This window comes from Acanthochromis polyacanthus, chromosome 21 (assembly GCF_021347895.1).
Source record: "Acanthochromis polyacanthus isolate Apoly-LR-REF ecotype Palm Island chromosome 21, KAUST_Apoly_ChrSc, whole genome shotgun sequence".
Taxonomy (NCBI): domain Eukaryota; kingdom Metazoa; phylum Chordata; class Actinopteri; family Pomacentridae; genus Acanthochromis; species Acanthochromis polyacanthus.
In genome coordinates, this window is record NC_067133.1 from 31,593,861 (window position 1) to 31,609,591 (window position 15,731).

Sequence of the window (15,731 nt, forward strand, 5' to 3'; positions counted from 1 at the left end):
TATTAAGTGGCATCTCATGCAATGTTTGTATCACTGACACCTGAAATTGTTGTATTTTGTTCATACAGTCCACTTGTCTAACATAATAGAAGTCTAAATATTTCGCTGTGAGCATGCTTATCCATGGTCAGGTCACAGAGGCAGCAGGTGAAGCAGGTCATTCCAGACGTCCCTCTAACCAGCAATGCTGTCTCGTTCCTGGTGGGGGATCCCAAGAGGCTCCCAGGCCAGATGAGTTATATAACCCCTCCAGCTGGTTGTGGATCCAGTGGTGTCCTCCCCGGCGGACATACCTTAAAATCAAGAGCTTTGCCTTCTAGCTCAGCTCTCCATGACAGTTCAGTATAATGCATGGATGCTGCATTAAGCTGCCTGTCCAACTCAACCTTCATTTTCATGAGATACTTAAACTCCTTCAATTGGGGATACAACTGCCCTCAACCCAGAGGGAGCAATACACCAGTTTCTGGCAGAGAACCATGGCCTCGGACTTAGAGCTCTCGACTCTCATCCCAGTCCCACACTGGACACCCCCCTCATCCTGGGTTTGGCTTGAGATCCTGTCAATGAACACAAACAAGATCGGCAACAAGGGGCAGACCTGCTGGAGTCACCACCCATCGGAAATTTGAAATCCGAGGAACTTCTCACGTAATTGGGATAGCTGCGTTCCCCCTCTGCTAACACTAACTCTGCTTGTGATGTCCTACACAGTTACCAGCAGGTTGCAGACACAGCACCCACAGGCTCTCTTCTTTATTACCGGGGACTTTAACCATGCCTCTCCATCGTCCACACACCCCACACCTTCACACAGTATGTCACCTGCCACACCAGAGACAATAAAATACTGGGTCTTTGTCATTTGCATGCATCAGGGGCAAATCTAGATGTTAAATTTAATTGACTTACTGATCTTTTGAACGTGCAATACGGTCAGAATGGGTGCAGATAAAGTGAATTTGCTGACACTGGCCACCATTTCCCATGAGGCTGCAGGTACTCTCCAAGATCTCCCAGGCTTCTTTTTCTGATGCTGCTCGACTAATGTTGGTCACGATCCACACAGTAGAACAATCTCCAACAATCTAAAGGGTTTAATACCATGTTAATTGTTTTGTAAAAAGATGCCATTACAGTTCGCATAAAACACAATAATGTTTAACAGCAGTACATGAGGATGAATTACCCCTTTCCACATTTTGTCTCTGCTCTTGTTCCGGTCTCCGTTTCCAGGAAGGTCCACCAGTGTGACGTGTTGGAGAAGATCATTATTTGGCACCTTGACAGTCACACACTTCACCAGTGGCCAAAACCACCTCATTACTTCTTTACCTTCTCCGTCACTGGAGGCACTTCTTGTGTATCTGACTAATATTGCAGATAGCTCTTTGGCCTGCAATAAATACAGTTAGGTCATATAGGACAATTCATTATTCCCTGAAAATTAACATTACACCATTTTCATTTATTCAACAAAAATATTAACAGATCAAATATTCTGAGGGAAAGTAAGCACACTCCTGGCCTCACAAGTTAATCTTGGTCCCTTTATAGTAGAAATTTCAGACTTTATTCATTCTTGTCCACCACACTTTGCTCTAATGTTGTGGCACAACTTCCATTTCGTACATTTTCTTTCTGAGTGTAGACACATGCAGTTTGACACCACCAGTTCCAGAGTTGCCTTCAGCTTCTGTCAGAAATGTTGGGGTTCTTGGAGACTTATTTTTGTATCAGCCCTTCTGCTCTTAGCCTGAATTTTCTGGACCAGTCCTGGACAAACTACTATTCAGTGAAATCATCTCTACTTGTGAATGATTTTACTTAGAGTAAATATTTTGTCATTGCCAGACTCATCAACCTGTTTTCTGAAGGCTTTAGAGAGCTCTGTAGATCTTGTACTGAGGATATCACACTGCAATGGTGAAGGAACACTAAACCCTAGATGTTGGAGGTTTAAATAAGAGAGACTCCATCTCAAATCTGGAATTCCTGATTCTGATTTCATGGTTTTTTTATTTATTGAAATTCTCCATCCATCCATCCATCTCTATCACCGCTTTATCCTCACTAGGGTCATGGGGGTGCTGGAGTCTATCCCAGCTGACTCTGGTGAAGGCAGGGGACACCCTGGACAGGTCACCAGTCTGTCACAGGGCTACATATACAGACACACAATCACACTCACATTCACACCTACGGGCAATTTAGAGTAACCAATTAACCTCAGCATGTTTTTTATTTTTCTTACCTTTACTTCTTGTGTATTTGACTAATTCTGCAGATAGCTCGTTGGCCTGAAATAAATAAGAAATGCAAGCAATAGTGTTGGGCAATCATTAAATTTTTAATTGCGATTAATCGTGTGATTTTCTGTGATGAATTGCATTGTTATGCGTAAAATTAAATAATGAATAGTAGTAGTGTATTCCACACAAAATACAATCACATTTGGTTGCAGATACTTTAAATAAAGTGCTTTTTAACAGCAGTCTTCCCTTTACACAGTAGCAGTTACAACATTTGTTGTAAATCTCAATTTAAACATTAATGTAATCAAATCAAATAAAACCAAAGCCACTGGACACTGCAAGGGCATTAACATTTGATCTGATTTGTTATAGAAATCAAGTTACCCTCAGAATCCAGAGCCACGATCATAACACTAGAACAGGAACCTTAACAGCAACAGCTAGTTAACATTTATAAATCTGTATTCTTGTTTTTTTCTGAACAGGTACCAGCAGAAACATTTTATTTTCATCACGAAGCAGCAGAAACAGTCTAAGTTTAGCAGCAGCTGTCCCCGTTAGAGTGAGGTGAAGTGCTCGAGCACAAAAAAGTACACAGCTGGGACTGACTGTGCAGAAGACTTTTTAGTCTCTGATGTCCATGTTTGTACTTCTTCCTTATTTTTTATGGCCTTTTTAGGCTCTCTTACATAGGCCAGTGGATAGAGAGACGGGAAACATGGGGAGGAGAGCAAATGGCCGTGGGTTGGATTCAAACCCACGACCGCTGTGTCGAGGACGATAGTCCTTGTTTATGGGCTGCCCACTCAACCAGCTGAGGTACTGATGTTGTACTTCTGAGGCTGAACCTAACCAATCTAAAAAGGCTAAGCTGTGAGCCTGAATAAATTGTGAATACATAATATTTCATGCCATCATATTGATGGCCTCTCCATCTCCCCTTCTACCTCTCTACCTCTTCCGTCCCTCTCAAAACGCCAGCCAGCAGACAGATGGGTCCCCCCACATAAAGAGTCAGGTTCTGCTCAAGGTTTCTTCCATTAAAAGGGAATTTTTTTTCTTGCCACTGTTGCTTTAGGGCTGCTCTGGAGGTTCAGGCATATGGGTTCTGTAAAGCGTCTTGAGACAATTTGTCCTGTAACTGGCACTATATAAATAAAATTTAATTGAACTGAATGGCAAGAATTCTTGCTATGAAGTAATAAATAATTTATATCTTACTGATTGAAATGTCAGAGTCTTCTTCTTGGATTGGAGGAACTCTGGGATTTCTTTGAAATGTCTGTTTTCAATGAGGTTTTCAGGGTTTTGTCCCTCCATTCCTCTCCATACACCGCTGACAGCTTTTCATCATCACCGGGTTCATTGTAGTCGTTATCGTCGTCGTCATCACCGTAGTCGTAGCTGTTGTTGTCGTCGTCATCGTCACCATTCTTATCATCTTCCTGTTCCTGATCTCTACTATTACCATGAAACTCTGCCATTGACCACATCTCATCTCTCCAGTCCTAAAGAACAAATATCATTACATCTTAGTTTTATTAAATAGTCTGCAGTGAAACCAGTAATTGCAGTTTCATCAATTAGTTTCCAGTAAACATAAACACATTCACAGCTTGCTGTACCTCTGGTTCAATGAACTCGATGTCTGCTTCATACTTTGAGTTACGTATATTTGCCTCCACTTTAATCATGACTGAGGTACAGGCAGCAATCTCTCCAGTAGGCAACAGATCCTCCTCTCCAATGATGGCGTTTATCAAAGAGCTCTTTCCAGCCCCAGTTTTGCCAAAGACACCGATCAGTTCCCTCTTGTCTGTCTCCAAATCATGGATTTTAGTCCTGTTAGAAATTGAACTAAGTTAAGTCATGTGAGAAATATTCAAACACTGAAAATGTGTCAAACTCAAGAAGACATCTATCTGTAGCCAGCCTGCTGAAGCTTCATTTAGAGGTGGTGATATTCATTTTTAAATGGATATAGAACAATTTCTGATCTTTTTCTGAGCAATATTCATTGTTATGAACTTTTGTAAGATGGCGCCGCTCTAGTGGCAGCTAGTTACAGCAGCGCTTCCTCATCGAGTATCTTTTTTCTGTTTATTTTCGCTTTCCTCTTGCATTCTTTTTGGTGAAGTTGCACCAGTGATTAGTCTCAATAATGGACACAAAATTTGTGCAGTTTGCTCTGTTTCTTTCAATCTTCTGTTCACATCGGTGATAGCAGATCCAGCGCACAGTGGTGAGCCCGCTGTTTACTCTAGAGACCAGCTGTTAGCCCTCCGTAGCACTGCGAGGCTAACCGATGAGAGGCCTCACAGAATGCCCCAACAGGAGGAAATGATACAAACCCGTCCTCCCCTCAGTCATCACTGGGAATGTAAGATCCATCAGCAACAAGATGGACGAGCTTACGGTGCTAACACAATACCAGCGGGAATACCAGCAGTGTAGCATCATGCTATGGAGACCTGGTTAATGAAGTAAACAACGGATTCTTACACTGCATTGGATGGCTTTAGTTGTGAATGAGAGCAGTAAGAAGAAAGCAGGGAGAGTTGCTGGGTTTGTTAACGATAGATGGTGTAACCCTGGACTTGTCACTATCAAGAAAAAACTTTGCAGCAAGCACTTAAAACTTCAGGCCATTAGCATGAGACCTTACTATCTCCCAACGGAATTATCACATTATCGCGATAGCTGCGTACATTCCCCCCTCTGCTAACGCCAGCTCTGCTTGTGATGTCCTACATAGAGTTACCAGCAGGCTACAGACAGCACCCACCGGTCCTCTTCCTTATTACTGGGGACTTTAACCATGCCTCTCCATCGTCCACACTACCCACACCTTCACACAGTATGTCACCTGCCACACCAGAGACAATAAAATACTGGGTCTTTTTTATGGCAAAAACCAAGGAAGCATAGGCTTATACATCATCTCCTCTTCTACCCTTTGGTAAATCAAATCACAACCTGGTTCACCTCCTTACTGTGTACAAACCTCTGGTACACAGGCAGCCAGCTGTTACCCGCACAGTCAAGAGATGATCCGAGGAAGCTTAGGAGGATCTCAAGGACTGTTTTCACATGACTATGTGGAAAGTGTTCTGTGAGGATCATGGGGAGGACATCAACAACCTCACACACTGCAGCATCGACTATATGAATTTCTGTGTGGATTACACTGTGCCCACCAGGACTGTTTTGCTAACAGCAAACCCTGGATTACTTCTGATATAAAGGCTCTCCTAAAGGACAAATGTAGGGCTTTTAGGTCAGGAGACAAGGAGGAGATGAGATCTGCACAGAGAGAACTGAGGAGGAAGATCAGAGAGGGGAAATGCAGCTACAGGAAGAGGATGGAGGATCAGCTGCTGCAAAATAATGTCAGCGGGGTCTGGAGGGCCCTGAAAACCATCTCTAGCCACAAAGATCCCTAGACGGAACTGAAAAAGGACCAGGAGTGGGTGAATGATCTGAACACCTTCTTTAACAGGTTTAAACAGCCAGCCACCCCTCCCCCGGACCAGTCCACCCTGCAGCAGCCACCAATGCATCTGTCTGCACCTCCTACTGACTGCACCACCTCCTGCTGACTGCACCACCTCCGCTGTATTCCCCTCCCTACAGCTCCACAGTTCTCCTACCATCACACCTCCCCTCCTCCACAGGGCCCCACACTCACAACCAGCACACAGCCCCCCTGCCATAACTTGTCTCTATCAACATCTCAGGTGAAGAGAGAACTGAGCAGATTGAAGATCAGGAAGGCCACAGGTACAGATGGCATCAGCTCCAGGCTCGTGACATCCTGGGCAGATCAACTGAGCGGGGTTGTGGAGCATGTCTTCAACTTAGACCTGAACATGGGGAGAATATCACAACTGTGGAAGACGTCCTGCGTGGTACCGGTGCTGAAGATATCGCACCCAAAGGACCTCAACCACTACAGGCCGGTGGTACAAACATCCCACCTGATGAAGACCCTGGAGAGGTTGGTCCTTCGTCATCTGCAACCCCTGGTGAGCTCATCAATGGACCCACTGCAGTTTGAGTACCAGCCCAGCATTGGCATTGATGGTGCAGTGATCTACCTCCTGCACTGTGAAAATCATGTTTTATGATTTCGCCGGGGCCTTCAACACCATTAAGCCGGTCCCTTCTGAGGGACCATCTCGAGCAGACAGGAGTGAACTCTCACCTCACAATGTGACTGCTAGATTACCTCACCAACCGGCCACAGTTTGTGAGGGCAGGGGACTGTGTGTCTGACACTGTGGTCTGCAGTACGAGGTCCTTAAGGGGACTGTCATTGCCCCTTTCTTTTCACCCTCTACACTGCAGACCTTTCTCAACACACCACAAACTGTCATCTTCAGAAGTTCTCTGACGACTCCACCATCGTCAGCCTCATTACGGATGGAGATGAGGAGGAGTACAGAGAACTCAGCTGGGACTTTGTGGACTGGTTCCTGCTGAACTGTCTCTCGATCAACGCGGTGAAAACAAAGGAGCTGATGGTGGATTTTAGCAGGAACAGACACACTTCTCCTACACCAGTGAACATCCAAGAAACAGACATTGAGATACAGGTACCTGGGTGTTCACTTAAACAATAAACTGGACTGGACTGTTGACATCAACACACTCTATAAGAAGGGTCAAGACATCCTCCACCTGCTCAGAAAACTGAGATCCTTTGGGGTGGAGTGAGCACTTCTGAGGACTGTCTACGATTCTGTGATGGCATCAGCCATCATGTATGGAGTGGTCTGCTGGAGCAGCAGCATCACAGAAAGAGACTCAACAAACTGGTAAAGAAAGCCAGTTCTGTCCTGGGCTGCTCCCTTGATCCTGTGGAGCTTGTTGGAGACAGGAGGATGATGACAAAGCTGTTGTCTATCATGGAGGACACCTCCCACCCCCTGCAGGAAACGGTAAGATCACTGGGCAGCTCCTTCAGTGACAGACTGTTTCACCCGTGGTGTCTAAGGGTGCTTTCACACCTGTTAGTCCGTTAGAGTGGTTCGTTTGGACCCAAAAGTTGTTACAATGTTGCTATTTTCAACTGGTTCGGTTCACATTCACACCAGTGTTTTCGCAGTTGAACCAACTACGATGAATGTTATATCTCCCCCCAGTTGTTTGGCGGTGCTGTTCACAAAATAAGGTGTTTTAGATGACGTAGGTGAACGCTGATTGGCGCAGCACGTGAAGAGGGAAAAATCCCGGAAGAAAACAAGAGGCTGTGTTTATTCCATGGCTCGAGGTTTATTCGTAAACAATGAACTATGCTCTCCTGTTCGTTCTTGTTGCCATATATTCGTATCATTGCTTTATGCAGCAAGCACAAATACTGCTGTTGTTCCAGCATGAAGCTCGCATTCGGTACGAGAACATTACACAGTCGTTTTTGGCACGGAGAAGATGCATTGCAAGACGTTATTGGAGAAAGCGGGCGATGCTCCCATAGACCAAAAAGTCTGCTGCGCCATCAAGCCGGTCCGAATGGAGACAGGTTTGTGTTCTCACCAGGAGCGAACCGAATTGGAGTTCACATAGAACCGGACCGAGACCACCTTCGGGAGGTGGTCTCGGTCCGGTTCTTTAGTCTGAACCAAAAAAAAATCTGTCTGCTTTCACACCAGCCCAAACGAACCATACTTGCAGGTGTTGCCGACTCCAGTCCGCTTTAAGCGGACCAAAAGGCGTAGGTGTGAAAGCACCCTAAAGGAGAGACACTGCAGGTTCTTCCTTCCTGTTGCAGTCAGACTTTACAATCAAGCCTGCTCCCAGTAGTTCAGTTCATCCACTGACTGTGCAATGAAAATGTAAAAAAACGACACTGTGCAATCTATCCATCAATCGGGGACCTTGGTCTCAGGACTCTCTTTTAAAAGAAGGCAAAAGTAGACCAGGAAAACTTAATACTAACCTCAGGAAAGCATTGAGCTTCGTGTTGTCTTGGTGTTGTAGTCTTTCAAGGACCAATTCCATTAGGTCTTTCACTTCAGACAGTATGAATGCTTCTGTTGGTGTAACAATAAAGAACTATTTAGATAGAAGCATGAACCAGTTTATTCAATCACTGCACAGAGTCATGAACTTTTAAAAAAGAAGGAAAGAAAGAAAAGAAATGTGAAACATGAGAGGAATTTTCTCTACAAAGTAAATGTAGGATGCCTTAGAGTGGATCATACATACAAACATCATAAGTGCCTCAGACATCAGAAAGCCAACGAGAAAATATTTGCACTGCAGAGAAGTTTAACCAGAAATCAGCTGGTCGTTGACAATTTTCAGAAAAATGTAGTTACCTGTGTATGATTGTCTTTCATTGCCACATTGTCGTTTATTTGGTGATTTCCATTTGCTGGATTGATCTTTAACATCCAACTTTCTCTTCCCTGATTAAAACAAAAGAAGTTAGGTTAGTTTCCTGTCCTCTGTGTCTCCTTAGGAGAATCATTTTTATATTTTATAATCAATAAGAGGCTGTGTGTCTCACCTTGAGAACTTGTTGATGGTAAAACCTGAACATGAATATGAACTTATTGTTAAACAGAATTTAATCAAGAAACTTTACAAAATATTTTGGCTGTTTACACGACTTTGTACTTCTACAGTCCAGAATATCAGCATGTCCACTCATCACATGTAAAATTCATCCTTACCTGAACTGAATCAGCTGCTTCTTCACGCTCCTGTTGACTCTGCAGAAATCATTTAATGCAAGTGTAAAGTCATGGAAAAGTTTGAGCAGAAAATGGAAATAGAATCTGTTTAATAAATCCTGTCTAATCAGAATAAAACTGTAACTAACTCACTGGAACAGAAGAATCTGCTGCTTCCTGATTTGTGTTTTGTTCTTCCTGGTGACAAAAAGATCATCAAAAATCTTTGTAAATAATATTATTGTCACTGAGATACTCTAAACTTTTATCCATAGACATCATCATAATTTGAATAAAAGTTCCCTGTAACAGCATTCATCTACATTAGTGAGGTTTATGACACCAAATGTTAAAGTGAGCAGAATATCTTCAGATGCAGAACATTACCTTTAACTGCTTCAGTCTCTTCTTGAATTTTGCTCTTGGTCCCACTTCTGGGATCAAGTCTTTAATGTCTTGATCATCAAGATCATACAGACTTTCCTTGTCCATGCTATGATCTGTAGTTGAGACATTTAGTTCAATCTTTGTCATGTTATGTTTCATTATTGGCAGATCACATCAATAATGAATAATACTGTACAAAGCAATTATATATGGTCATACTTTACCTTTAAATCTATCAATGAGCTCACTAAGACCCCATTCAGTCAGTTTGTTACAAACAAAGTCATCCATGACCAAGAACAGGAACTGAAAGATAAATGAAAATGTTGTCATCAATCATTACTGCTCAACATTTCAGAGTGTTGTGATTAATTACCCCTTAACTGCATTTACATGGAGCTTATACAGGAAGATGAATCAGCTCTGAGGTGTGATTGAAGCTTAAATGGTTCACCTGATATTGAAGGTAACGCAGACCAGAGCAGGTGAGGAGTTCAGGAGGGCGACGTCAGTAGAGAGACACAGACCTGCAACAGGCAGCCAAAGACATGAGGAAAAAATACAGCAGCAACAGTTCAGGAACAACAGGAGGTGAGAAACAGGAGAGTTCTATAAAAAAGGAACAGATCAGAACAAAATAAACTCTATGAGAGAGGCAGCAGGAATAAACCTGCAGTCAGAGACAGACCAGGAAATGAACCGATGAACAGGAAATGTATGGTTTATGATGTTATAGAAGAAGCGGTTTATTCTCTGCAGACTGCACCCCCAGCTTCCTCTCTTTGATCTCACAACAGGTTAACAGAAAATAACTTGTCACAGACTTTATTAACTGATAAAAATCAAGCAATGAACAAAAAAATCAGAGACGATCTCATTCCAGTAGGTCAGTGAAAGTAAAGTTCAGACAGGAAATGTTGCTGTTAAATAAAAACACTGATGGAAGTGAAACCACAGCAAATATGAGCTTTGCAATGAGACATTAGCATCCAACAACCACTGAAAGCTTCACTGCGCTCAAATGAAATAAATCCAGCCTCCTCCAACAGACAGAAGTCCCGTCAGGAAAACAGAAACTCAGCGCTGTCCTCACAGAACTCTCCTACAACTCAGCTGCACTCTCTGCGACACTTTGAGGGAAATCCTGCTTTGAAATAATTTTTTTTCTCACCTCAGAGCAGCAGCGACTGGATATCCATCTGGTCTGGAGTTAAGTTTCGCTTCTACGTGTTGTTAAGGTTTGGCTTAAACCCGCCTTCTTCCTCTTTGTTCCCGTCACATCCTCCCCCCCAGAGAGGAGACATGGCTGCCTTCTCCACCAAGAAGAACCAGCTGCTAGTTCATTCAAATCTCATGTCTACTAAGAACCGCTTTGCTTTTCAGTTGTCAAGGGCACGTCATTGCGTCACTGCAAAACGTCAGTACGTCACTATAGACTGTATAATAAATTAAATGTTTGCTTGTTTTTAATATAAAGCAGAATAAATGTTTTTAGTGCTTAGATATCATTGTCATTTGTTAATGTGCCCCTGTGATTAAACACTGCCCTCCTCCCCCCCAGTAAAATGTGTCTGGATTCTCTAAAAGAATTTGAATGTGGGTTGGCTAATATTTATGTAAATGTAAGAAAATGTAAAGTTAATCTTCCACATAAGATGACTTGAGAGGTACCAGGTCTTCTTTTCCAGATGTTAAATGTAGGGTTGATGTAGACGGGGTGGTGGTCCGTTATGATTTAATACCCTCTAAATGTCTTAACTGTGTATGTTTATATTAATGGGAGTGACAAAGAATCACACTCTCAAAATGAGGATCATGAATTCAGCGTCTCTTTATTCAGGCAGTGGCAAGAACCTCACACATCACCAGGTTATGGGATGTAAGAGTAGAGGAGGGCTGTAATTCTAGAAAATTCTGGTGATGAGTTCAAATTAACCACATATCCGTAAAAACTCAAATTTTCACCTTTATTTTGTATTTGGAGTCGGCTTCTCTTGGCTGCTGGCGTATATGTGAAAACCACAGATTTGTACATTAAAATGGAGAGTTTATCACCAACAACATGCAGGCCGTTGTGTAACCAAACAGACAATTACTCATTTGACTGGTGGATGTCTATAAGATTTGAAGGAAAACACTTCATAGAGCATAAACAATCATTAGTTACCATATGACCATTCACAATACCCAGAATTCTCCATGTATCATATTGTTTGCATTGCTGTAAGTCACTAGTGGCTGTTTTTAAGCGTCATTTTCTTAACATTTTGTCCATATCATAAACACACTACTATGTTTTTTTTATCCACAATATCCAGTGATTGAACAGGCCCAGAATATCGACTCAGCTTCTGTTCACAACATGCAGCTGGAAAGGCACTGAGGGGACACTGATCAGAGGCTGAAGGAGAAGCCCAGTTTGGACACTGCCTCTCATGGCGATGTCCTGAAGCTGACTGAAGACTTCCGTAAGAAAGACGCCTCGAGTGATTTCTGTGAAATGAGTCCAGTGGTCAAGATCCTGGACAGTACCGCTGCAGACTGGAATAAACGCCAGAAGATCCTAGAGCCGCTGGGCTTAGAAAGAAGGAGGCTAATCTGCTGCATGTTGAGAACAGAAAATCCAGGATTTTGGAGCAACTGAAGGCCCAAAGTGGACCCATGTTGATGAGTAGCTGCAGAATACAGCAGATGACCTAAAGACCAAGAGAAGAAGAGATGAAGTGATGCCATAGATACCTCAGTACCACTACCCAGAACAAGTTATGTCCTCAGGATGTTCAACACTGACGATGTTTCCTCCTGAACAGTTTGGTGACAACCTGAAGGTTCTAACAGGCAGGTCACTGAGAGACTTTAGCTTGGCCGTGGAGCAGCTCCCCTTACATTAGGTCTTAAGCTGAATGAGTCTTTCATGTGCCAGACATACAAGGATGCATACTGAACGTTCTCTGGAAATATTTTGAGCATAATAGTGGTATTTCATAAAATGCCAGTAGCCGCAAGAAGTCAAATCCCACAGAAAAATAAAGCTAGGATATCTTTTTGTTCTACAATAAAGATGGATTTAAACTCATTACCAGGTGTTTTTCCTCAAAAAGGCATTCATAACCTCCCCCAACAAGACAAATATCAATTTTTATACACTTCTTATGACATGTGAGAATTCTCTTTGTTCTGAATAGTTTCTCTTTCTCCTGACATGGGAGGATAGCTTTACATTTTGTCTTATCTGGCACAGGAAGGTAACTGTCCTCAATGCAATCTGCACATTCCATCAATTAGCATTCAAAAGCACATTTTTAAATGCACATCACTCTGAAAGAAGGCACTGTACCTGATTTACACGACGTACAGAAAAGGAGTGATTCAAGGTTAAAATGACACACATTGATCTAATCCCTGAAGCTGCAGTGCTCCTATCCCAATGAACCCACACTAAAGTCAGAAAACATGCAAACACAATACTGGAAAACAAGAAAAGAACAGTTCAATCCTTAAAACCTTTATGATGAAAACCACAACATCGCTGGTTCAAATCCAACCAGGGCTCTTTGCATTTCATCTCTCTCTACTTTTTAAGTTGCCTCTAGACTGGAATCAATAAAAGAAAAAAACTTACAAAAAATCTCTTAATCTCTCAGCACAAAATTCATAAAAACAAAGTCAAAGATCAAATCAAACAAAAGCATTAAAGCGTACATAGAAACCGACTCAATCCAGAGTGTCCTGTGTTGAGTCAGTGATCCTCAGAGATGTTCAGTGGACGACCTGGCCTCTGATGTTTCTGTCCACTGATGGAAGCTGAAACAACAGACAGACGGATGGACAGACATGTTGTAACATTGAACAATGATGGAAAACAGTCACATCAGTCAGGACTCAACATCTGATTGAAACGGTTCACACTGGAACACTAAATCTGATGGTTTAGTTTTTAGCAGCAGCTTCACTCAGATGTCCCTGTGTATGTGTTGTAGGAATACTGCGAAGGCCCTGGAATTCCTGAGCTGATCAAAACTCAGATAAGCTCCCTCTCTTCAGCTCTGACCAACACTCATTACTGGAGATTGGGACAGTTGTATCTTGTGCACTTTCATTCACAGGAAAGAGGACATTCAGACCTTCTGCTGAGGGATGGAGATCCCTGCACCTGGAAGAACCTGTTCTTTTTGGAAAGACAATAACTATCACTTTATGCTTAAATGTTTTGTTGGACAAACACCTTATTTTTGCTCTAACCAAATCCCCCCTCCCCTCTCAGGAATGCACTCTCAGAGACATCGCTGCCTGGCTCCAAAGTCATAAAATTTATGACCCTGCTGCAGAAGAGCACACGAAGAACAGAGACAGAGACTCTCTCTTTTACTGATACAAAGGACACTGAGGACAAAATTCATATTTCTGATATGTATTTTGAATTTTCAGGGTCACCAAAGTGACAGGAAGCCCTTCACCTATGACATATTCAAATTTGACGATTTTATCTTTCACAGAAGTGGATTTATTGATTTTTGAGGTTTAATGTGATTTCCCCTTTTTTCCTTATTAATCTCTGAAGTTTCTCTCTATTTAGGTTGAATGATGACAATTGTGTTTATTCTTTCTCATATGTATGACTTGTTATATTTTCACTGTGATATAAATTTTTAATGTCATAAACATATAGTTATGAATGAAATAATTCACATAATATGAACATATGCATTAATCTACACACGTTTCACTTTCACACAACTGAATATGGTGAAGGAATAGACAGATCGCGTTTTAATCGTTTAATATCCCAATGTTTTAATTCCTTCTGGAGTAGTTTTCCATCTCTCTCCATCTCTCCTCTTTGAGAACAAAGAGAGTTGTATTACTACCCAGAGGTTCGCGCTGAAAGGTTCCTTTCTCCACCTCTAAAAACGCGTCTAGACTGCTTGGTCCGCTCTCTCTTCCTTCTTCCATCTCTGGAGACCCATGTCTGGGTCTCTCCTTATTTCCTTCTAAAGCGCGTTGTTTTTTTATCTTCTAAAGTTCTAAGTTTAACTATTTTATCCTTTTTACTTTTTGTAACTTAAAGCTCGACATTAAGCTCATTTTAAGCCAATTTTATTCGTTTTAATCTGAAGAACAGATTCAGAACAGCATTTCCTTCTCTTAATTTGGCGGTTTTACATCCAGCTTCCTGTTTTTCACTCAGCTAAGCCTGAAAACCATGGTAAATGGTTGTATTTATATAGCGCTTTTATCCAAAGCACTTTACATGATACATCACATTCACACACTGATGGAGGAAGCTGCCATGCAAGGCGCTAACCACGACCCATCAGGAGCAATTAGGGGTTAGGTGTCTTGCTCAGGGACACTTCGAAATGAGCTCAATGGGCCGAGGATTGAACCGCAACCCTCCGGTTGCGAGACAGCCACTCTACCCACTGAGCCATGCCGCCCCATCATTTTAAATCAAGTGCCATTCAGCTGTGACCTCCGGAGACCTGCTGGAACAGGTCCATTTGGGCGGAACCGATCAACCAACAGCAGGACAACGAAACGGTGCCAGAAGACCATACCACCTTTGGGAACCAAAGATGTCCAGAGGCGTGGTACAGCGTTACAGGCTCGTATAGTCCCAGCTCAAGACGGTTCCACTTCAGTAACTCCAGCTGAGTTTGCTCTGATTCCATTCTATGGGTGATGTACTAACCGCTTGGTCAATTAATTCATTTAATCAGTTTATTCGTTTACAAATTATTAATTCTTAATCCAAATTACCGGTTACGTCGTCAAGTTAGCTCTGGCTCTTTTCTCACCATATCTCCAGTCTCCCACTCTACACACACACCCAAACCTCTCTCTCACACACACACACACACACACACACACGCACATTCCACAGACACACGTAGATGCACGCACACACACACACCATATCTACATTGTATATAGTTCACTTGTCATTATTTTAATAGAATAGTTAATAAATACTTCATTTTAGACCAAATTACAGTTTTGAGTGTTTCTTTGTGTAGAATGTGGTCAATTTAACCGAGGATTCAAGACTTTTTGATATGAGATTGATCAAAATTTTTATTAATATTAAGTTTTTTATGAATGCTAATTATTTCCCAGGAATCTAGGGTGGTGCCCCAATTATTGATAACGAGAGCTATAAATCATAACATAGTACCCCCTACAGTGTCATGGACATCAGCTCTGCTCTAATTAAAGGTTTTATTAACATTATGTGGAACAAAAACTGTTTAAAATCAAGGCTCTTTAAAAATATATTATACTTACATTCAACGTTTTACCCCAATTGGAAAATCAATTCCTTTGAGTTGTCTTTCAGTTCATTGTAGTATTTCAACACCTTCTCAAGTTCATCTGGAACATCTAAAATAACAAAACACTTACTAGTAATGTG

At 42.1% G+C, this 15,731-nt stretch overlaps 2 protein-coding genes across 4 annotated transcripts in view; both read right to left on the minus strand.

Moving 5' to 3' along the window:
* Positions 1-685: 685 nt before the first annotated feature.
* On the minus strand, positions 686-10,003 carry LOC110971023 (nuclear GTPase SLIP-GC-like). Its single transcript, XM_051941173.1, is given in 14 exon segments — positions 686-825; positions 913-1,088; positions 1,190-1,396; positions 3,477-3,559; positions 3,562-3,763; positions 3,881-4,097; positions 8,194-8,287; positions 8,576-8,665; positions 8,767-8,791; positions 8,933-8,971; positions 9,086-9,130; positions 9,320-9,432; positions 9,544-9,625; positions 9,774-10,003. Coding segments are annotated over 13 exon segments (1,362 nt in total). The 5' UTR covers positions 9,611-9,625; positions 9,774-10,003; the 3' UTR covers positions 686-821.
* A 1,123-nt stretch (positions 10,004-11,126) lies between these two features.
* The window catches only part of LOC110946945 (nuclear GTPase SLIP-GC-like), a 67,415-nt gene continuing 62,810 nt past the window's right edge, over positions 11,127-15,731 (minus strand). For all 3 annotated transcript variants that reach the window (XM_051941170.1, XM_051941171.1, XM_051941169.1), the window contains 2 exons: positions 15,605-15,700; positions 11,127-13,123 (listed from right to left, as the gene is read on the minus strand). In XM_051941170.1, the coding sequence (XP_051797130.1) occupies positions 15,615-15,700 (86 nt within the window). In that variant the 3' untranslated portion in view covers positions 11,127-13,123; positions 15,605-15,614. The remainder of the gene's footprint in view (positions 13,124-15,604; positions 15,701-15,731) is intronic.